Here is a 22123-nt window from a genome sequence, read left to right as displayed (position 1 = left end):
AAATTACAGTTACAATACCAATCACCATTCTTTAAGACTCCTGGGTATGCTAGTCCGTGTCTCGACTTACGATATTTTCTCGTTATGATGGGGTCACGCATCTTCACCATAAATTGGGAACTATTTGCATGTACTCCACTCTATTTGAATTCACAATGACTGTTACCAATTACATTTTGCACCTCTGTTGAAGATGTCATTAAGGTTTAGCATTCCCATACCCGCCTCTGCTGCCTCTGAGCAACTTTTTAGCACTGTTGGCCTCAATTTCAGTCCAAAATCAGCTCGAAAACATTCCAAAAACTTTAAGAACCATCTTTGGTTTGAAGTTAAATACAAATATTGCCTGCCCTTTTTCAAAACTGAGGTGCATCGAATCACATTCAGCTCTGAGTATTTGGTTTTACTTTGTTTACACTAATTTAGATAGATATTATTTGTCCATTTAATACTAATGGTTCTTCTACTTTGTGACATGATACTGTAATTTTAATTATGTGATTGAAGATCCTCTTTTAAAAGATTGCTTTACTACTTTGTCTTTTTTTTTTTTTTTTTTTTACATGTTAAAGAGGCTGTTTGTTGATCTGTTGATTTGGTTAATGTAGTGTTGAGGTGTACAATATGATTTGTATTATAGGAAATAAACCATTGTATGCTTTAGCTACTATTGCCATCTTTTTTGATTGCTAAAACTTAAGCCAAGCATCAATTTTGCAACAGGAAATGGCATTTTCAGTATGAAATTCTGTTTAGCCCGATCAGCTGACATCTCGTCTGGTCTCAATGGTGTCCATGGGGTGTCGTAATTAACCATGTTACTACATGAGACTCAAGCCCTGAAATAATCGTGTGTTCATGACCTGCTTAATGTGTAATGCACGTTTCAAAAGCCAGTTAAAATTCTGATTCTGGGTAATGTTCTCACCTCACAGCTCTAGGGCCTTTGTTTCAGTTTTAAGCTTCAGAGTTTTGCATGTTCTTCAATTGTCTATATCATGCGTCTATATCTGGGGGGTCTGCAGGGGTACTGCAAGGGGTCCGGTAATTAATGTAGATTCACAAATACATTTTTGTTAAAAAAAAAAAAAAAAGGGTAAAAACATCAAAGATAAAATATATAATAAAAAAACTATTATAATTATTTTATTAAAGTCACATTAAATTTAAAGATGATGTTCATGTAAATGTATAATTGTTCACCTGACAGTAAAAGGGAAATTTATGAAAATGCAAATCTATTAAACTAAAAGACAACTGTGAACAACCTAATAAAATTGAATTGCAAAATATATGTTTGTTATGATGCATAAAGCGTTTTAAAAAATTTGAAAATATACAGACGATGATGCATGTACTACAACAACAACAAAATATTTTAGTCTGTTCTTAATTCTTTAGTATTAACTAAATGCAGTTTAACACTTAAGACTCTGGGTTACTGATTGGAAGGTCGGGGGTTAAATAAATGCACCTACTATTATTATAGAAAAATAAAAGAGTTTGGGTCCTGATGTAACAGCAAAATCTTGAATTCCTCAAAGTAAGAATATACACTTCAGTATTTTCTCAGCATCTACCAAATTTAAAAGTTATAAAAAAAAAACAATTACAGGCCAGAGTTGGTCCATTTTTATTTTTTATTTTTCCCACTTAACATTTAAACCATAGAAGTAGCCATATAAAAAGTAATAAATGGAGATATTACAATGTTTAGCAGCAGAAACAATGCATTTGTGTACAAATACCATACTAATACTAATATATATTTCATTATACAATAGACATCGTTTAAGTAAAACAGCGCCACCAACCGTTGAAAAAGTGAAAAGACTGGTATGAAACATACAAAGGGCTTTTTCTTTTTAGATAATTTTGCAGTATTATTGTATAACACAATGTTTTGTTATATTTTTGCAATATGCTCTCATTTTAGTTTAAATTAGTTTCCTTGGATTTATTTTATACATGTATACATACATATATATATATATATATATATATATATATATATATATATATATATATATATATATATATATATATATATATAAATATATATATACATAAATACATACACATAAATTGTACCAGCTTGGAGGTGTTAATAGTGATACTATTATAATGTAGCACAAAATAAATATTTGTAATATTGTATTATAATTATTTTTTCAATAGAAATAACTACAATATTTCTCCTATAGTTTAAATTGTTTGGTTCTCAAACATGCAGTCACTGTCAGGTAATACAGTGCTCAGGTATATACAGTAGGTCAGCTTGTGTAAAGTGTGTTTAGTTTTTGAAATGAAACTGCTTGGTCAAATGGTGAACTTGCATATGATCCTACTAAAGAAAATGGAAAAAGAAACAAAAAAAACCTACATGTTCAAAACACCCTAAACATAAATCTAGTTTATGAGTAGTGGATTAGAAAAAGATCATTCAGAAATAATTTGCCATTATTTTTATTATATTTTGGGTACCAGATTCAGCTTCTGTCTCACCAGCAGAATTGGTTGTGGCTGCAGTGTTGGATTCAGGAGAACCACTGGAGTATGGCTTTTCTTCAAATAAATTATCATGCACATGTGTAGACTTTACACTTGTGTTACCAATATACTCTACCTTGGACCGTGTGAAGGTGACTTCTTCTTCTTTCTTTTCGTGCATCAGCAAAATATTCACTGTCTTATCTGGAAAAAATTTCCAGTAATAAACCATTTTCAGTAGGATTCCTATGATGTAGCTGAATATTAACATAGCAATAAGTATGTAAGGATTAATAGGGAGTGGACTGAGATTAGCTGATTCCACAGATCTCCTTCACCACCATAATCCCAGCAACAGCATTATGTCCAACACCATAACCACATGGTAGATGATTCTTCTGAGTTTGGTGTTTTGATTTGTTACATTAAACCAGCTGAAGTACCAGATGATACCTAAAGTGGCCCGGAGCAGCCATCCTCCATCTTTAGAGTTCTTGTAGTCTGCTTTCTGCAACCAAGCCCAGAGGACGAGCAGTGCCCACAGGCACAGGAAATGAGCGGCAATGTAACAGGGCAGGACGGAGGCAAAGAGAGACACACTCACCAGACGTGGGCCAATCAGGAAGAGGTTGCACATGAAGTAGGTAATAGAATTGCCAGAGAACCAATTTATCTTGTGTTTTTGGTCGATAAACTCAACAATGTTGCGATGAAAGCACAGTATGGAGAAGGCCATGATAATAATAGAGACAGCAGTTTTAATGACTGAAAAAAACCCCACAAACAATATATATATTTTTTCTTTCTTATATTTAGGACAGTTTTGTGATTATTTATTAATTTATTTATTTATTTATTAATTTATTTATTCTGACCTGTGAAGAGATGCAGCTCTGGCATCCGCATGATGAGAACCATCATCAGGATGAGCTGTGGAGCACTTTCAAGGAATGCATCGAACAGACGCAGAATGAAGAGGTTGGGATTCGAGTTCACGCTGACCTCGTCATGGGGAGTCTTTTGTATAAAACTGCAGGTTGAGATCTTCACCACCGTTAAAATCCTACAGGGAATGAAATCATGGTAACGACAGTAACGTTGTCATCATCAACATCATACCTATTATTAAATCTGCAAGCGGTATTTTCAGGGGTCAATCGGCCAAATTCGCGAAGCTACACATTCACGCACATTGTTGCCTAATCAGTCACAGAAAATTAGAGCCATAACTTTAGGCATAATATTTAGAATAATCCAAATACTTTTGGTAATAATAATTACAATAATAATATAAATATAATAATTATCAGTGGGGATAATAATAAACTAGTAATGCTGTTTCATCATAGCTTGTTCACACACACACACACACACACACACACACACACACACACACACACACACACACACATTTAGAGGCAGTTTAGCATCCAACCACCTACTGTACCTAGAGAAAAACTCACACAAAAACAGGAAGTATTTGTGAATCACTAACAAACAGCTAGTAACCTGAGTTTAGGTGTAAGAGTCAGTTTTTATTTCTAACAAACTTTACCTTTAACCTGCTGTATCAACGTCAAAGCACAAACCTGTGGAAGACTCCGAGCTGCAGTATGTGCACCAAAAGGAGTAACTTAGTTTCGATGATGAAGCCCCCTTCAGGTGGGCAATCGGTGTTCCAACGCCAGCTGAAGATGTTCAGAAGTATCGAGGAACTGAGCAGTAGAAATATCAACACTCCCATTGCAACATAATTCTGCTCCTTATAGAGGGACACCACTGCCCACAGGTCCAACACCACATCTATGATGTACATGAATAGAGACCACCAAAGAAGGAAGAGCAGATGGATAAAAGAACAGAATCGCCCCATGAGTTCGGCTCAAACAGTCTTCTTAGGTTTACAAAGTGCGAGCAGTCTTTTATATCTGCCTGACCACCACCTCCAAAACATTCTTGAATATCTCATGTCTTTCCAATGAAATGAATTCTGATTCTTAAGAACACTTTAAATACTGAGCTCCAGGTCCAAACTTGCACAAAGGCAAATGACTGAAATGAGTATTTCAGAGAATTTCAGAACACTTGCGTTAGGATTGAGAGAGCGAAAGTAGACAACGTTTGTCTTTTATCTAAAGTCTGAACACCAGTGCAGTTTATTAATATTCAGCTTGCATAAAATTTTTCACTTTTGTATCTGTATTTTGTAACTCTTAGACCTGGGCTAAACTGGGATTTTTATATGGCATGATTCCAGTCAATTATTTACAACCCTGTCTGTTGATCAAAATAAAATGCAGTTGTACTGAAAAACTTTGCTTATTTCCCCTTCCACAGCACAACCCAAAGAGATTTTATTCTTTATTAATTTAGGTGCTGTGAAGGTGCTATGAAGGCTTTCATTGGAAAACGAGCAAATTGAACAAAAATTACCCATTGGCCTTCAAGATCTTTTAAATATTATAGCAAATTATTGATATTAGATCTGATGATATGTGTACATTGCTAAAGTTCTCCTTTAGAACATCAGGAGAATCTGTTCATTTCTATCCACAAAGGCCAATCAGGTTCATTTCCTTGTCAGCTCATGATTGGACTTCTGCAACTTACTATTACTTGTTTCAGCTGTCCTGAATAATTACACACCAACCTATTGCTACACTTCCTCTACTGGCTTCCTGTAGCTGCCCACATTAAATTTGAAGCACTGGTGCTTACCTACCAAGCAAATGATGGACCAGTCACCTGCTATTTCACAGCACTTCACCACACTGCTCCCTCGATCCTCTATCACTACACCTCACTCTCTCCTTCTTCCACCACTGCTCCCTCTATCCTCTACCACTGTACACTGATCTTTCTTATTTTTCATCCTCTAATTTTTCTTTCTCATTTTTCATCCTCTAAAGACTGGCATGATGTCTAAGACATTACCACCTTTCAGTGAATCATTAAACAGAAGCATGTCGATCTACAAGCCAATTGCATCATACTTCTTGGCCCGAAATGTTTCCATATTACTCAGTTTTGAAAAAGTGAAAAACCACCACCTTTCTCAAGAATACTGCGCATGTGTGTTTGACTTCCAGTAACATCCAACTGGAAACTGGCAGTATTTTAATATAAATAAACATTCCAACACTATAAAAAAAACGTATGATTATAACCATTTAAAAACTTTAAATTTTTTAATAATGATGTGAATGCTGGGACGAAATGGTTAGCCATCTGATAATACCAATTATATATTTGCATATCTATCTATCTGTCTGTCTGTCTGTCTGTCCGTCCGTCCGTCCGTCCGTCCGTCCGTCCGCCCGTCCGCCCGTCCGTCTGTCTGTTTATTTATTTTCAGTAAAGCAATAATATAATCTATTTCCCCATTTTCGTACCATGTACGGTATATAAATATACAGGATCTCAATAAAGTGAGTGAGTACAATAAACATTGTCTCAAAGCAGCTTTACAGAATTTAAGAGTTGAGTTGAATGATGTGTGTTTATCCCTGATTAGCAGCCATGGCGACTGTGGCAAAGAAAAATTCCCTTAAATGTTATGAGGAAGAAACTTTGAGAGGAACCAGACTCAAAAGGGGAACCTCATCCTCATTTGGGTGATAACAAAAGTGTGATTATTTCAAAAACAATACAAAACACCAGAGAATGACTCAATCAAATGCCCATTTTTCCTGCAATAACTACATCAACTTTAAGGACAAAATGTTCTCTGTTTATGTTTGCTGCTTCGTAAATCCCACCCTTAGGTGCCATGAAGAGATAATCAGTTATTCACTTCACCACTCATAATGTTATAATAAATTTCATTATTGTCATCATATTATCATCCTCACAATCCATCAACCATCTATCATCATCATCATCATGCATTAGCAATCATTAATCAACCATTCATAATAATCATCATCACCAATCAACCATTCATCATCCTCATCATCATCATCATCATCATCATCATCATCATCAATCAACCATTCATCATCATCATTATCATCCATCAGCAATTAGCAATCATTAATCAACCATTCATAATAATCATCATCACCACTATTATCATTATCATCATCATCATCATCATCATCATCATCATCATCATCATCCATCAGCAATTAGCAATCAACCATTCATAATCATCAACATCATCATCATCAGTCATTATAATGATCATCCATCAGCAATCAACCATCATCATCATCATTGTGAATCAACCATTCATCATCATCATCATCACTATTATCATTATCATCATCATCATAATCATCATCATCATCACTATTATCATTATCATCATCATCATCATCATGATCATCCATCAGCAATTAGCAATCAACCATTCATAATCATCATCATCATCATCATCATGATCATCCATCAGCAATTATCAATTAACCATTCATAATCATCCATCAGCAATCAACCATCATCATCATCATTGTGAATCAACCATTCATCATCATCATCCATCAAACATTCATCATCATTATCATCAGCATCATCTTCATCATCAGGGTGAAAGAATGAGCAAAAAGAAGTACAGAATGGAAGACTCACTAAATTAGATGATAGGAGTGTGTAAGAACCTTTAAGATTTCCAAGAAGAAACACTCTCTCTCTCTCTCTCTCTCTCTCTCTCTCTCTCTCTCTCTCTCTCTCTCTCTCTCTCTCTCTCTCTCTCTCTCTCTCTCCTTATGCACAGGCTGTAAAGAGATTAAATGCTGATGGTGTGATGGGATCCCTTCCTCTCTTTCTGTAGATCTGAAGCTCTGCTACCATTCAGTGTTTCCGGTAAGACTCTGATATGACTTTAAAATTTAATATTTAAATTCTGATTTTATTTATTTTAATCCTGCAGATTTACGATAAGATGTTTAATTTAGCTTCTTTGAATTATAGCAACAGATTTCTCTTTATAATATATTCAGGACTTTTGTGCATTTCTAAAGATGAAATGTATTTTTCTTTATATATAATTATTAGTAGTAGAAGAAGTTCAGTTGAAATATTTTTTATATTTTTGTCTTATACTGTTGAGGTGTAGAAAAGGTTTGATATCTTTGTACTTTATTCTCAACATTGTAGGTTTTTTACATTCTCAGTCAATTAATATGATCTTGAATAATATTTAAAACAATGTCTCTACAGTCATTAGAGTATTTGTATGCACAGAGCTTCTACTAGCCAATATAATTAGAATTATATTTGGTGTTTGCAGTAACTAAACGCCCCTTTCTTTACTTATTTCAATTATATTGTTATTACATTATTTAGTTTCAATTCACAAGTTTACATTTCAATCTAGATACCTTAGAGTCCAAAAAGTCCACCACGTTGACTTTTTTTTTTGGAAAAACTAATAATAAGAAATGGAGTGTTTTATACATGATGGCATTGTTATAATGTATGCATAAAACAGTGTGTTACCAACATATTGTCTGGAAGCACTTGAATTTGCTAATAAAGTGACCTTATAATTATAGTGTCGGGAGAAAGGAATTGTGACAAAGCCCAGTTTGTTTCAGGCGACTCCTAAACAAAGAAGGAATAGAATAAAAATGATGTGGTTCTGGATAATGGGTTAACAAAGCAAAGTAATGAAACATTGTGAACACCAGGGGGAGCTGTAAGAGCAGAGATTATAGACTGGGTTTAGAGACAAACTGGACTAGATGCACATACAAAGAATAGAACAGGATTAGGACCTGAGACAGGAAACGGAATGAGAAATCAATCAGAATTGTATCAGGGTGCAGGTCTGATGCCAAGACAGAAACTTGAACTGGACCAGGCACCTGAGGTAGGTACAGGATTATTGGAATGTGGTGTCAGTAGGATAGAAATGCGTATACAGAGTGTGCGCTTAATTCCGAGTGAATCATCTGAATCCTTATGGGGCAGTAAGATAGCAATTAATCAGGTTGGAATTGGACTGGAGCTGCATGGACTAAAACTGGAACAGGGGATGCAACGGGTACAGGACCAAGAAAGAGCCACGTGAGAAAGCGACTAAAACTGTATTTCAGCGAATAGGGTTTTAAAAGAAAAACAAGGATTGAAACTAGATCAGGATTTGAGCTCTACATGAAGATGATAAGGGCCAAGAAAGAGACTGAAATTGTCAAAGTGATGCTGCGAAGTGGAAAAACAAAGAATGGTAGTGGAGTAGGGGTCTGTGGACATGGTGCATCAGGGGACAAACTGATCTAAAAATAAGAAAATTACTACAGTTTAAAGTGAGACAAGTATAAGACAACTTCTAGTTCAGAAGCCCCCCCATCATGACAGCTTTATTAACCTTTGTGCAACCTTTCAGAATAAAACGTTTTTCTTGTTTAGTTCTTGGTAATGGACTTGGGCATGTTTAGTTTGTTATATTTCTAAGTTTATGTCCTTTTTCCTTCAATTAACAGTTCTCTGGCCATGCCTTCATCATCGTCGTCTCCTCTGGAGCTCATCGCTCTGGCTGAACACTCCCTCTCTATCGCTCGTTCTCTCTCGTTCTCCCTCACTCCTGAGCCGCTCAGTCCATACACTGATGGAACAGTGTTCAGCCTTTCGTGGCATGCTGGGACGACACGTAGTACCTGCAAGCTCTACCGCAATGCCATTCTGCTGATCTGCACTGGGGGCAGTGTTCTGGCCGGTGGCTTGGTCGTCACCGGCCTCTACTTCTCTGGAATATCCAAGTCATACGCCAATATCCTGGGCCCTGTCATGCTGTCATTTGGACTCATGGTGCTTGTCATGGGCATTGTTTTGGTGCCCATTACTCAGGAAATGCGGCAAAACGCATTTAAGAGAATGTGCAGCTGGTATGGAAGTCAACTTACTGTGTAGTACAAAAAGATACTGTTTATTTCATTCATTTCAATTCACAAAGCAGCTTGGACTCCTAATGATTCCTAATGAACAAATCAGAGGCGACAGATGCAAGAAAAAAAACCCTGTTGAGATGCTTTTGAGATGGAATGAGGAAGAAACCTTGAGAGACCACCAACCACACCACTTTTTTGTTTCAAATGGTGTGGGTTGGGGGGGGACACTGGGCAATTGGGTTATAAATCATGACCTTCCACAGGTATAGGGGAATATTGTAGGAGTATGTATTGGTGAAATTATATTGTAATACAACACTTGGAATGTTTGTTTGCTTTATTTAGTGTTATGCTATGATAAAATATCAGGGATAGATGTTGCATGAACAAGAAAACTAAACAAGGAAAGGTATTTTTCCCTTCTGATATCAAATGCAAATATTCAGTGTAAAACCACAATCGCACATTTATCTGAATATGAGATACGACCCATCGAAAGTAAAGGCTCAAGCATAAGCAAAAGACAGATGTTATTATTACAGTATGTAAATAGATACAAAAAGCACAATACCACTGTAAATAATCACAGTAACGTATTTCTGTATATAGGAAGACTACATTTTCATTTCTGAACCATAGAGTGCTGAAAGTGCTGCTCTAATGGCTACTAAGTCAAAAGGGAAGAGATATTTAAGCACAATCAAATCAATGATCAGTGCTCTGTTCGCTCAAGAAATTGATTTTGATGTGAGTGCTTCACTCAGAGCTCACACTAACCAGGAATTCTCTTTAAAACTACTTCATGCCCTATATATGTAATTATATCACATATTCTAAAAGGTTTACCATGGAGTAAAATAGCTCTCCTGTGTTTTTTTTTTTTTTTTTTGAGTCAACAGAATTAAACACTTTAGGCGAATGCGATTGGTGTTGGATTTGAGCAAAGTGACTGTATAACGTTATCATACTGTGTTATGTGTGTACATATTGATTTTCTGATCATAAATACTTTATAGAAAACATTAAACTTCTTATTGTCATGATTTAGTTTTTTAAATGATTAATACTTTAACAACATGGTACTGTTGTGGTAAAACCAAACAACGAAAAGATTTGAATAACAAATTGTATTGTGTATTTACTTCAGACACACAATTACACTTCATTACTCTTGATTGTGAGTCCCAAAAATCACAGCAAATACTTCTATATATGAATAAATATTATATAAATATGAACAGCAGTAATTACTATTAATCTCTCTTGATTGCGAGGACTATAAACAGCAGTAATTACTTTTGATTATTCTTAATTACTCTTAATTGTTAGTACCATAATTAGCAATAATCACTTTTAATTGTAAGTACGACAATTTTTTTATATTTAATAATTTCTCTTAATTTTAAATAATTTCTCTTCTTTTAAATACCACAAAAAAACAGAAATTAATTTAATTGTGATTATCAATTAAAGGGTGGTTTAAAAATAGCAATAATTCATCTTAAATGGAAAAACAGCAGTTCTGATTATTGATTTGAAGTACCATCTTATCGATTACTGAATACTATAAACATTAATTACTCTTGATTTTGAGTTTATTGACTGAATTCACCTGCAGTGTTGATGAATTACTTAAACCGGTCCGAGTAACACATTTCTAAGCTTATTTCAGTTTCTCAGGTTTCTAAACTATGACTTTTTGCTTGTATTTATCCTAAACACATGAAGAAGTTGCATTTCATGAAACCGTGTGTCCTGAATGTATCTGAGGACAAACTAAAGCCCTGAGGAACTACTCACAGCTAAAAGAAACAGCTTACACATGGACGTAGACGTGACCTTCTGGCACATTTGCTTAGCGCAAACTTTTTGCATGCAGGTCTCATTTGCATTCCAAATGTCCATGTGTGTTGAAAGACGAAAGGCAACGTGTGAGAGAATCAGGGTCAGGTAGTGAAGAAAACTCCAAAAAAACATGACTTTCGAAGCACATGCACAAAATTCTGCTTTTATACAACTTTGTATTGATTTTGTATTGGAAAATATGACTTGAGAATATGTATATAAAACAGATGATCGATGATAACACCATTTTTTATTACATCATTTTTTGTAATGAATCAAATACTTCATTAATTGATTAATTAGTTAAGAAATTGATTAAATGAGTCATTAATTAATGTACTAGAAATGATACATAAGGTGATATAAGTGGGAACAGGATGCAAATCTTCCATGCAGATGTTGCCATTAAATCTAATTATATGGCATAAAAAATATAATGTATAATTATTGTAATATTTGGCGGATTGCTGCGGTATAATAAGAATAAAACAATGTTGGAAGTCTGCTATAGTTGTGTTTGTATAATATGTGTGTTTGGGAAAAGGTGTTTGTGTTTGTGTTGCTCTGATGCTGCACCTGGCGAACGTTGTTAAGAGGCGGCGATGACGTCACGCAGAGGCGGTCACCTGCTTCACAAGGTGCTTCAGGGTGCAGGTGCGCGTTCTCGTGCTCCTCAGCATCCTGAATGATGGCGGTGAAGAGGCTTACAGGCGAGTGCGCGCCGTTCTTCTTCATGGCGGCTACATTTGACTTTGTGGGCTTCCTCTTGCTGCTGGTGGGCATGACCCAGGCCCCGCAGATCGATGGGCGGTGGTACGGGGACTTCCTGGAGCTCACCGGCGCCGTCCTGATGTTCCTCGGTTTGGGGTTCTGGGTGATGTGGTACGCGGGGAACATCGGCGCCGATGGGAAGCGCATCAGCAGAAAGAGCTTCGCGCGCATCAGCCGGAAACTGACGGAGCGCCTGAGCTCCATGCGCTGGAGAGGAGACAGCTGGAAAGCACGTAAACCGGAGGAACAGGAGGAGGAAGAGGAGAAGGAAGAGGAGAAAGAGAAGGAAGAGGAGAAAGAGAAGGAAGTGGAGAAAGAGAAGGAGAAGGAAGAGGACAGTGGAGAAAAAAGTGAGAAAAATGGTGCTTACATCAACGAAGCTTACGAACCGACGGACAACGAGATAGTCTGAGTGTAGGTGAGTTCATTAGCTTATGATCATCTTCAACATCATCACTAATCATTAAGTAAGAAGTTCCCCAAGGGTTCTTCCAAATGTGGGTTTTTTTTTACAAACTCTATGTTTTGGGGTAATTCCTAGAAACTTTTACTGTAAGAGATGCCCAAACCAAAAACAACCATTCTGCATTATAATCAAATGAAGGATGGCATTGTTTATTTCTTTAGTGATTTCATAAAATAGATAGATAGACAGACAGACAGATAGATAGAAAGCATAACTCTGTAATTTGCTTAATTACGAATTAAGTTTTACTTTTAAAGATTAGCACTGAGCAGGACTGGATGATCAGAGATCATAACGTAACGTCAACAAATAACGTACTACCCCTTTGTAGTACCGATACAGGGCAAACTACTTTGAAATTAATTTTTATCGTGCATCTAATAAGAAACAATGTAGTAAGTTTCATTAGATCGTAATGTTATTTCGAAGAATGTACAATGCGTGAGAAATCGCGATCCAGAGCGAATTTTTCAAAACCCTTTCTTAGTGAGCACCTAAGACCCAAGAGGAAGGTATGTTCAAAATTCCATTGCAATCCGTTTAGTGGTTTTTGAGATTTCATGATGAGTGAGTGAGTCAGTCAGTGGTATTTGAGCTTTACATATATATATATATATATATGTATGTGTGTGTGTGTGTGTGTGTGTGTGTGTGGTAGTAAAATAATATAAAAGGTAATAATAAAAAAAAAAATCTATTGCATGGGTTATAAATTTGCCATTTTCCAAGAATGTGCAGTATACAATAAAAAAAAAGTGTACACATAAATTATAGTTTGTATAATATGATGGTGTGTTGAATGCAAATGTAAATGTTATGTGAGACGTCATTCATTTTTGTTTTTACAGGAACTCAGACAAAGTTAAATTCTCACTTTGGATAAAGTTGTAGTTGTGTAGGATAATGATACATGTTTGTATAAAAACATGTATAAAGACAATTTTTTGTTGTACATACCATTACACTAACATCCGATATTTCACATATAATATTAATAGACTACTATTATGCTTGTGGACACTTCATCAGAAGATCATTTTAGTTTTGGAACATCTAATTCTACCTGTAGTTCTCATTTGCTAAGGGGTCCTTCATTCTTCTGGGAAGATGTTCCACTAGATTTAGGAGATTTGTGCTCATTTAGCCACAAGAGTGTTAGTAAAGAAGGTACTGGTGTAGGTAAGGTGAGGAGGCCTGGGGTGCGGTCAGCGGTATTCAGTAGGATTGAGGTCAGTGCTCTATAACAAGGACACTGAAGATCTTCCACTCGAAAAGATTTAAAGCATATCTTCATGGAGCTGGATTTGTGCACAGGGGCATTGTCATGCTGGAACATCTTTTGTTTTCTTCTAGTTCGGGTGAAGGAAGAAATGTGCAAAAACATGCGAAGTGAAATGTAAAGAAAGTAAGGATGCAAACTAAAGACGTGACAGAAAGCCTCTGTTTGTTTAACACGTGGTGGGGTCAGGAGTGTGACGTCAGATTGTTGTAGCGCATGTCTCAATGTAGAAACACAGACAACTGCAGAGAGAAAAGAGCAGGAAAACTCCTTAGTAAATGTTTATAATAACTGACTGTGAGGCAGAGCTCAGTGGAAAATCGTCATCATGCACAGCATCACATTCTGAAACGATAAGAACAGACACAGTGCTATGGAGATACGGAGCATCACATGTGTATCTGATGGTAAAGGAAAAACTGGCGTTTCCATGGTGATAGTGGTAGATGTTGCATTGCTGACATAAGCAACTATATTGTTATGTGTCGTCATAGTTACATGGTTGCGGATTTTAATAACTAGAAGAACGGGGGTTGCATGTTGCCATGGTAATTGCATCGCTTGTTAAATCTGGAGCACATAGAACTAAATAGTGTTGACCGAGTGACAGAATCACATGGTGCACAGCTCATGATATTATGTTTGCATGTGTGATGCTTTCGCCATGGTGTCGAAGCTACAGCACGCAGCCGAGTTTCAAAAGCATGAGAACTTAAATAGTGTGTCGCCATGGTAATCGCATCACGGTGCACAGGTGATGTTAATAGACATAATATTCATATCTGATGCTGTCACCATGGCAAAGACTAAAATTATGAGGACAGGTCTGATCCTGTCTATGGATAATAAACACTGTTACTGTTGAATTGTACACGGTTACAGTGAAAAGCAATAGTGTCCAGACACTTTTGTTTTTAATATTAAGTATTTATTTATTTAATCATATATTGATTTTTTTTATTTATTCATTTATTTCATTTATTATTTACACTGCAATTTATTTATTTATTTATTTTTTTGTGGGTCTGTGTTTAGATCGCATGTTAAAAATTCCTCTTTGTGTGTTTTTTTAGGTTAATGTTACATGGAGGCTCTTGTGGAGGATTTGATCACCCTGGAAGACAGAACTTGTATTTATTTTATCATCACTTTATTTCCCTGTGTATATGGCAAAAAATGAACACATATACATATAGTGTATAAGGCACACTTCCTGTCCCATGGGACGCTTCGGGTCATCTACAGTATCTGGTTTACACGTTTTTTATTCTTTAGCGATTTATCCCGTGTTCGTGTTTCGGAGAGTTTTGCTCCAGCGAGAGGATTTCACTTTCAAACCGGACGAGTCTGGATGCAAACGTGTGTTTGCACAAGCTTAACTTACACTCCAGCATGTGGAGCATTTACAATAATAAAAGGCCTTTGGTTGAGAGAGAAAGAGAGAGGGGGGGATATTAATGGACAAGAAGTGAGAGCGGTCAGACAAGTTTGGGGAAAAAAGAACCTGTCCCTGGTTTCACTGCCCACCTGAAAATCACCCACGTCCCTGAAAGTCTCGCCTTCATCACTTTTACTTTACATATCTTTACTGCATTTAATGACTTATTTATTCATTTATTTATTTGTTTATTCTCAGTTCTGAGTCACTTTATCTCATCATCGATACACACACACACACACACACACACACATGCACCTTGAGCATAATAAAATGTGCAATGATTTGTATAATAGATAGATAATTTACGTAAATAAATATTTCATTGTTTCATCAAAAACACTAATAAATATATATTCAAATAATATTTACGCTTTTGTGATTTTTTTGCATATTGAATGAATCTCACATTCAATATTAAAGCATTTCTGTTTTTATCTAATGACTAAAACATTTACTTTTTATTTAATAGACATTCCTAATTTTTTTTAACGTTCCTAGAATTATTTTTGGAGACTACAACCGTCATTCATTCACGTAATTTTTTACCACTAATATTTCTTTGCCTTGCTTCGACTTTTTTTCTTGATTATATTTCTTTTTTAGTTTAATTTTATCATGTTTTGATGCCATCATTTTGAAAATGTACCTTTAAATAATTTTTTACTTTATAAAATATATATATTTTTTTACTTTCTTCAATTCAAGATTTTCCTCTTTTAATTTGTTATATTTGGTTTATGTTTAGAATGTTTTTTTCTATCCAATCAGTAGGGCAGAATTAGTATAAATTATTATATCACTTATATCATATCACTACATGTTAAATGTGGATAGTATCAAGATTATAAAGAATACATACCAACAGCTTATCAGACTTCAAATAATAACATTGTATTGTACAAAATTTTACACACACACACACACACACACACACACACACACACACACACACACACACACACACACACACACACCATCACTAAACACCACTCAACCTGAAATATAATTTGATAAGACTAAATTTGTATTAATGGCCAGCCCCCACACTTGCTTCTTGTACGCTGTCATTACGAGAGCGGCCTCTAGAGGCGAATCACGGAAACCACGTGCTGTTTGTTTTTACACGTGAGACTGCCTGCAGCATGAAGAATGCTGTAAGTGCCCATTAAAGAAAGGAAAAACCATGTAGCCCTCACAGAAAAGTTGTCGGACAGATACATTATCTGTGTAAAGGAAAAACTCCCCGAGATGGCATAAGGAAGGAACCTTAAGGAACCAGATTAAAGAGGGGACCCATCCTCATCTGGATGGCACCATTTATTGCAGCTAAACCATGTTGAGGTGTGCAATTATGGTGATAAAATGCAAACTGTAGTCCTGAGTCAGTGTAGCAGACTGTTGACATCAGTGTTGTGCTTGTTACTAAAAAATAGTAACTAGTTACAGTTAGTCGTTACTTTATTCAAAAAGTAACTTAGTTACTTTGTTGATTACTTACACCAAAAAGTAATGTGTTATTGTTAAAAGTAACTTTTTAGTTACTTTTTTTTAAAGAACCTTTAATGTTCCCATTAATGCCCTTTTATGAGTTATGGTCTACAAACACAAAACTGACTTAAACACAAAGTAATTTTTGAACACTATTTTATTAAAGTCAGACCAGCACAAACTGAATATATCTGAATATATATAGGATTTCTGAAATAAATAACAAAACAAGCCGAATAATATATTCACAACAAAAACTAAAGTGGCTTCTGCTGTTGTGTTGAGCTCCTAAAAATGTTCCTTTCACAGCTGAAGTATGAAAACTATCAACAATGTAGAACAGAACACCGGGTTAGCTTGCTGTTTTATCGCAGTAGATACGACCTCCGAACCAGACAGACACAACTTACATTTGACTTAAAAGTTTTTGTCTTTATACTCAACTAAAGTAAAATAATGAGCCTATTTCCACTTTGAGAACCTCGTCTTGCTCTCGCCTCGACTCGCCATTACTGCGGCACAAACCCAAATAAACGGAGACAAGCCCACAGTGCGTCTTCTTCGTGTTTACAGAGGGTAATCCACCAATCCTACAGCGCGTCTTCTTCCTGTTTACAGTGGTTCATCCACCAATCCTACAGCGCGTCTTCTTTCTGTTTACAGTGGTTCATCCACCAATTCTACAGCGCGTCTTCTTTCTGTTTACAGTGGTTCATCCACCAATCCTACAGTGTGTCTTCTTCCTGTTTACAGTGGTTCATCCACCAATCCTACAGTGCGTCTTCTTCCTGTTTACAGTGGTTCATCCACCAATCCTACAGCGCGTCTTCTTCCTGTTTACAGTGGTTCAGCCACCAATCCTACAGTGCGTCTTCTTCCTGTTTACAGTGGTTCATCCACCAATCCTACAGCGCGTCTTCTTCCTGTTTACAGTGGTTCATCCACCAATCCTACAGCGCGTCTTCTTCCTGTTTACAGTGGTTCATCCACCAATCCTACAGCGCGTCTTCTTCCTGTTTACAGTGGTTCATCCACCAATCCTACAGCGCGTCTTCTTCCTGTTTACAGTGGTTCATCCACCAATTCTACAGCGCGTCTTCTTTCTGTTTACAGTGGTTCATCCACCAATCCTACAGTGTGTCTTCTTCCTGTTTACAGTGGTTTATCCACCAATCCTACAGCGCGTCTTCTTTCTGTTTACAGTGGTTCATCCACCAATCCTACAGTGTGTCTTCTTCCTGTTTACAGTGGTTCATCCACCAATCCTACAGTGCGTCTTCTTCCTGTTTACAGTGGTTCATCCACCAATCCTACAGCACGTCTTCTTCCTGTTTACAGTGGTTCAGCCACCAATCCTACAGCGCGTCTTCTTCCTGTTTACAGTGGTTCATCCACCAATCCTACAGCGCGTCTTCTTCCTGTTTACAGTGGTTCATCCACCAATTCTACAGCGCGTCTTCTTTCTGTTTACAGTGGTTCATCCACCAATCCTACAGTGTGTCTTCTTCCTGTTTACAGTGGTTTATCCACCAATCCTACAGCGCGTCTTCTTTCTGTTTACAGTGGTTCATCCACCAATCCTACAGTGTGTCTTCTTCCTGTTTACAGTGGTTCATCCACCAATCCTACAGTGCGTCTTCTTCCTGTTTACAGTGGTTCATCCACCAATCCTACAGTGTGTCTTCTTCCTGTTTACAGTGGTTCATCCACCAATCCTACAGTGCGTCTTCTTCCTGTTTACAGTGGTTCATCCACCAATCCTACAGCACGTCTTCTTCCTGTTTACAGTGGTTCAGCCACCAATCCTACAGCGCGTCTTCTTCCTGTTTACAGTGGTTCATCCACCAATCCTACAGCGCGTCTTCTTCCTGTTTACAGTGGTTCATCCACCAATCCTACAGCGCGTCTTCTTCCTGTTTACAGTGGTTCATCCACCAATCCTACAGTGCGTCTTCTTCCTGTTTACAGTGGTTCACCACCAATCCTACAGTGCGTCTTCTTCCTGTTTACAGTGGTTCATCCACCAATCCTACAGCGCGTCTTCTTCCTGTTTACAGTGGTTCACCACCAATCCTACAGTGCGTCTTCTTCCTGTTTACAGTGGTTCATCCACCAATCCTACAGCGCGTCTTCTTCCTGTTTACAGTGGTTCATCCACCAATCCTACAGCGCGTCTTCTTCCTGTTTACAGTGGTTCATCCACCAATCCTACAGTGCGTCTTCTTCCTGTTTACAGTGGTTCATCCACCAATCCTACAGCGCGTCTTCTTCCTGTTTACAGTGGTTCACCACCAATCCTACAGTGCGTCTTCTTCCTGTTTACAGTGGTTTATCCACCAATCCTACAATGTGTCGCTGCTGTAAGCAGGTTAGGCTGTAGTCTACACTTCAGCCGAAATTAATTCATTTATAAAAGTAACGGGTAACGCACCATATGGTAACGGTAACAAAGGTTTTTTTTTTTTTAAAGTAACACGTTACAGTATTAGTTACTGTAAAAAGTAACGCGTTACTGCCCAACACTGGTTGACATTAAGTACAGTCCAAATCCATCCTCAAAGCTCCAGTGTTACTTCTGTAATTTCATGCATTCCCAGGCTGTAGATGTGAAACATCCCCAGCTGGCCTTCGATCAAAGAGAACACCAGCAAGAGGCAGGCTGGGACAAAGAGGACAGATCCGAGGGGGGGAGGCAGAAACACTGGTCACTGGTACCTCAGGAGCATGTTTAACATGACTGAGAGAGAGAGAGAGAGAGAGAGAGAGAGAGAGAGAGAGAGAGAGAGAGAGAGAGAGAGAAAGAGAGAGAGAGAGAGAGAGAGCGAGAGAGACGAGGGGTGACAGGGAGAGAAAGCTATAGGTTATTAAGTATCCTTATTTTTGTATAATAGTTCAGGGCAATGTTCAGTTGGGTCCTCTGGCAAAACTAGCTATGGCAGCATAACCAAAAGGGAGAGCCAGAAGGTAACACAGACATGAAGGATCTCCGCCACACCACCGTAAGAATGAGGGGACGAGAGCATACAAATATCCCAGTTCATTGAACGTTCTATATCCATGATCCACCCAGATCTGCAACTTCCTACCAACCTAAATAAACATGTTTTCAGCCTCGACTTGAACACTGAGACTGTGTCTGAGTCCCGAACACTGACTGGAAGGCTGTTCCATTATTGTGGGACTTTAAAAGTAAAAAATCTGCCCCCTGCTGTAGTCTTCATTATTTGAGGTACCAACAAATAGCCTGCACCTACCATTGTGTATCATCAGAAGAAACTAATAACATGCTACATATAATTTCACCCAGAGGCAGCATATATCAAGAAAAAAAAGAGGGGACCCCTGTCCTACACCATAATCCACAGTGTTTTAAAAAGACCTCATTGCTAAATATACCCATGATGCAGCAGTGTTAGTGGAACGTTCTGGTTAATTTCTGGTTCTTTTGTTGTTGTTTTAGAGATTGTGTTACTCTGCTCTTCCTCAGGTTTTGTACTTTCACTCCCTTCATTGCATAATAGTGTGTTTCTGCTCTAACATACACACCCAAACTCTCACACACACACACACACACACACACACACACACACACACACACACACACACACACACACACACACACACACACATCCCTATGCTACCCTCATAAAAGACATGTAGGAGTGTTTGGTGTGTTTGAGCTCAGTTACGGATCCAGGATTATAAATCTTCCAATTAGAGACACTTTTATAAACGTCTTTAGTGTGTGTGTCTGTGTGTCTGTGTGTGTGTGTGTGTGTTTGTATGCTAACGTGGCATGATGTCGTCACACAGGGCGAGGACACCTCACTGTATTGTAGCTGTTGGACTCGTTAAACAAGCATAGGAATGCATCACATCTCAGCTACTTTCTGCTTTTTTTGCGCACTGAGGTCTGTTTGCCGGAGCGATGGACTTCACCTCATACGTGGGACGCTGTATCGGCTTCTTCCTCCTGGCACTTGTCCTGGACATCGCCGGCCTTGTCCTGTTTCTGCTCGGCATCTTCGCCCCGCTCAGTTTCTGGGATTTTTTTGTGCTCTCAGGGCCCATCATAATCTTCCTCAGTCTCCTCTTCTGGATCTTGTGGTACTTGGGGAATCTGAACGTTCCTTACCAGCAGCTCCTGACCTAAAGGAATGGAAGTAATGGTGGGAAAAAGGGATTGGGACAGGGTCAAGGAACTGGGGACTCTCAGGGACAAAGGGGGGAACCAAGCATTATAGGGGGTCTATGAACTGAACAGAGGTAGGTTCTAAAAGACAGATGCTTGCAGATGCTGTAAAAAATTATCGGTCCTTTCGCAAATAAAGGGACGTTTATTTTGATGCTTTGGAAATAATAATAATTGTTATAATAAGATGTATTTGACCAAATTTGTCCTTTAAGGTTGTACATTTATTATTTAATTTAGAATGCAAACTATGACATCGATTGTGCCTTTCATTTATGATTTTAAGAGGAAAACATCACCAGAATTAAATTTTTTGAGCTGTAAAAATTATTTTCATACTTATTAACACCAACTTCTTCTCCATTCAGGAATTTGCTGCTGTCATAACGTGTCTGAAAACTCCCTAATTCAGCAAAACGCCGTACACAAGAAAGAGCGAACTCCCCAAGACTTTATATGCAATCTGAGCACTTTGTTTAATGGGCCCTTGTTCTAAATTTGGAGCGAAGCCTCATCGGTGATGTTACCGTTCTGTATTAAAATATAAAGAAAAATAAATGTGATTTTTAATGTACGGACGTGAAGTGAAGTGGTGGATCACAGAGTATACTAAGAATTCATTGTAAACACTGGAATGACGTTCAGATTCCAGGTCAAAGCTGTCTAACTGGAAAAGCCGGTATATGTGTGTGTGTGTGTGTGTGTGTGTGTGTGTGTGTGTGTGTGTGTGTGTGTGCATGGTTCGTGCATGGTGTGTATGTGTGTATTGAAACGCACCTTGAACAACATTTAGGAAGTTAAATACTACAGCATTATGACTGAGCGTATTTGGTGTGTTATGATGATGCTGCTGTTGTGAAATTGTATTATCTGTACTTCCTGTTTACTCTCTCTCTCTCTCTCTCTCTCTCTCTCTCTCTCTCTCTCTCTCTCTCTCTCTCTCTCTTTCTGCCTTACCTGATAGATTGTCTAGACTTTATTGCTTTGGTATCAGGACACACCTCGTAAACACATTCCATGTTATGTCCTTGTGAGAATATCTCACAGCAATTCTGGATCATGATTGGTCAGAAGGCATTGTGAGACACTGTGAGCTTTTTCACGCCAATTTTCTGACTTTGCTAATATTTGCTTATATGTCAGCTAGCTACTACATGAAGGTAAACCTTAATATCAGTACATTTTTGTAGCAGGAAATCAAACCTGAACAATTCAAAGCAGCTAGCTGATGCTACTTATACTAGTATTCAAGGCTGTGATTGGCTGATCTTATTGACCTAATGATCCACCCTGTTTGACCCCCTGGGACACCTCTCAGAAA

The 22123-nt window shown here is 37.6% G+C and overlaps 2 protein-coding genes and 1 long non-coding RNA gene across 4 annotated transcripts; 2 read left to right on the top strand and 1 right to left on the bottom strand.

The window, feature by feature from the left end:
* Nucleotides 1-2453: 2453 nt before the first annotated feature.
* LOC310728013 (XK-related protein 8-like) lies at nt 2454-4417 on the bottom strand. The gene is made up of 3 exons (XM_083545041.1): nt 4080-4417; nt 3366-3553; nt 2454-3255 (listed from the first exon to the last, which is right to left on the bottom strand). The coding sequence occupies exons 1-3, from the start codon at nt 4361-4363 to the stop codon at nt 2825-2827; spliced, it is 903 nt and encodes a 300-aa protein (XP_083401167.1). The 5' UTR covers nt 4364-4417; the 3' UTR covers nt 2454-2824.
* Nucleotides 4418-7196: 2779 nt separating this feature from the next.
* LOC310728161 (transmembrane protein 238-like) lies at nt 7197-15481 on the top strand. 2 transcript variants are annotated; one of them, XM_083545345.1, is made up of 3 exons: nt 7197-7293; nt 8916-12354; nt 14755-15481. In XM_083545345.1, the coding sequence occupies exon 2, from the start codon at nt 11851-11853 to the stop codon at nt 12346-12348; it is 498 nt and encodes a 165-aa protein (XP_083401471.1). In that variant the 5' UTR covers nt 7197-7293; nt 8916-11850; the 3' UTR covers nt 12349-12354; nt 14755-15481. The 2 variants fall into 2 exon arrangements, with proteins under 2 accessions (XP_083401471.1, XP_083401470.1); XM_083545344.1 differs by lacking the exon at nt 7197-7293 and adding an exon at nt 8177-8302 and having other exon boundaries at nt 14755-14898.
* A 4239-nt stretch (nt 15482-19720) lies between these two features.
* LOC310728223 lies at nt 19721-21376 on the top strand. Its single transcript, XR_014534212.1, has 2 exons — nt 19721-20876; nt 21171-21376. It is a non-coding gene; the product is annotated as an uncharacterized lncRNA (long non-coding RNA).
* The last annotated feature ends 747 nt before the right edge of the window (nt 21377-22123 follow it).

The sequence above is a fragment of the Silurus aristotelis genome (genome assembly GCF_946808225.1).
Source record: "Silurus aristotelis genome assembly, chromosome: 6".
Classification (NCBI taxonomy): domain Eukaryota; kingdom Metazoa; phylum Chordata; class Actinopteri; order Siluriformes; family Siluridae; genus Silurus; species Silurus aristotelis.
Note: the sequence above shows the minus strand (reverse complement) of the source record. Positions and strands in the feature narration are given on the sequence as shown.

Coding starts and splice junctions, on each gene's coding strand:
- LOC310728013 (XM_083545041.1), bottom strand. CDS start 4,363: ATGGGGCGATTCTGTTCTTTTATCCATCTGCTCTTCCTTCTTTGGTGG. Junction 3,554..4,079: donor CAGCTCGGAGTCTTCCACAG/GTTTGTGCTTTG, acceptor CATTCCCTGTAG/GATTTTAACGGTGGTGAAGA. Junction 3,256..3,365: donor AGAGCTGCATCTCTTCACAG/GTCAGAATAAAT, acceptor GGTTTTTTTCAG/TCATTAAAACTGCTGTCTCT.
- LOC310728161 (XM_083545345.1), top strand. CDS start 11,851: ATGATGGCGGTGAAGAGGCTTACAGGCGAGTGCGCGCCGTTCTTCTTC.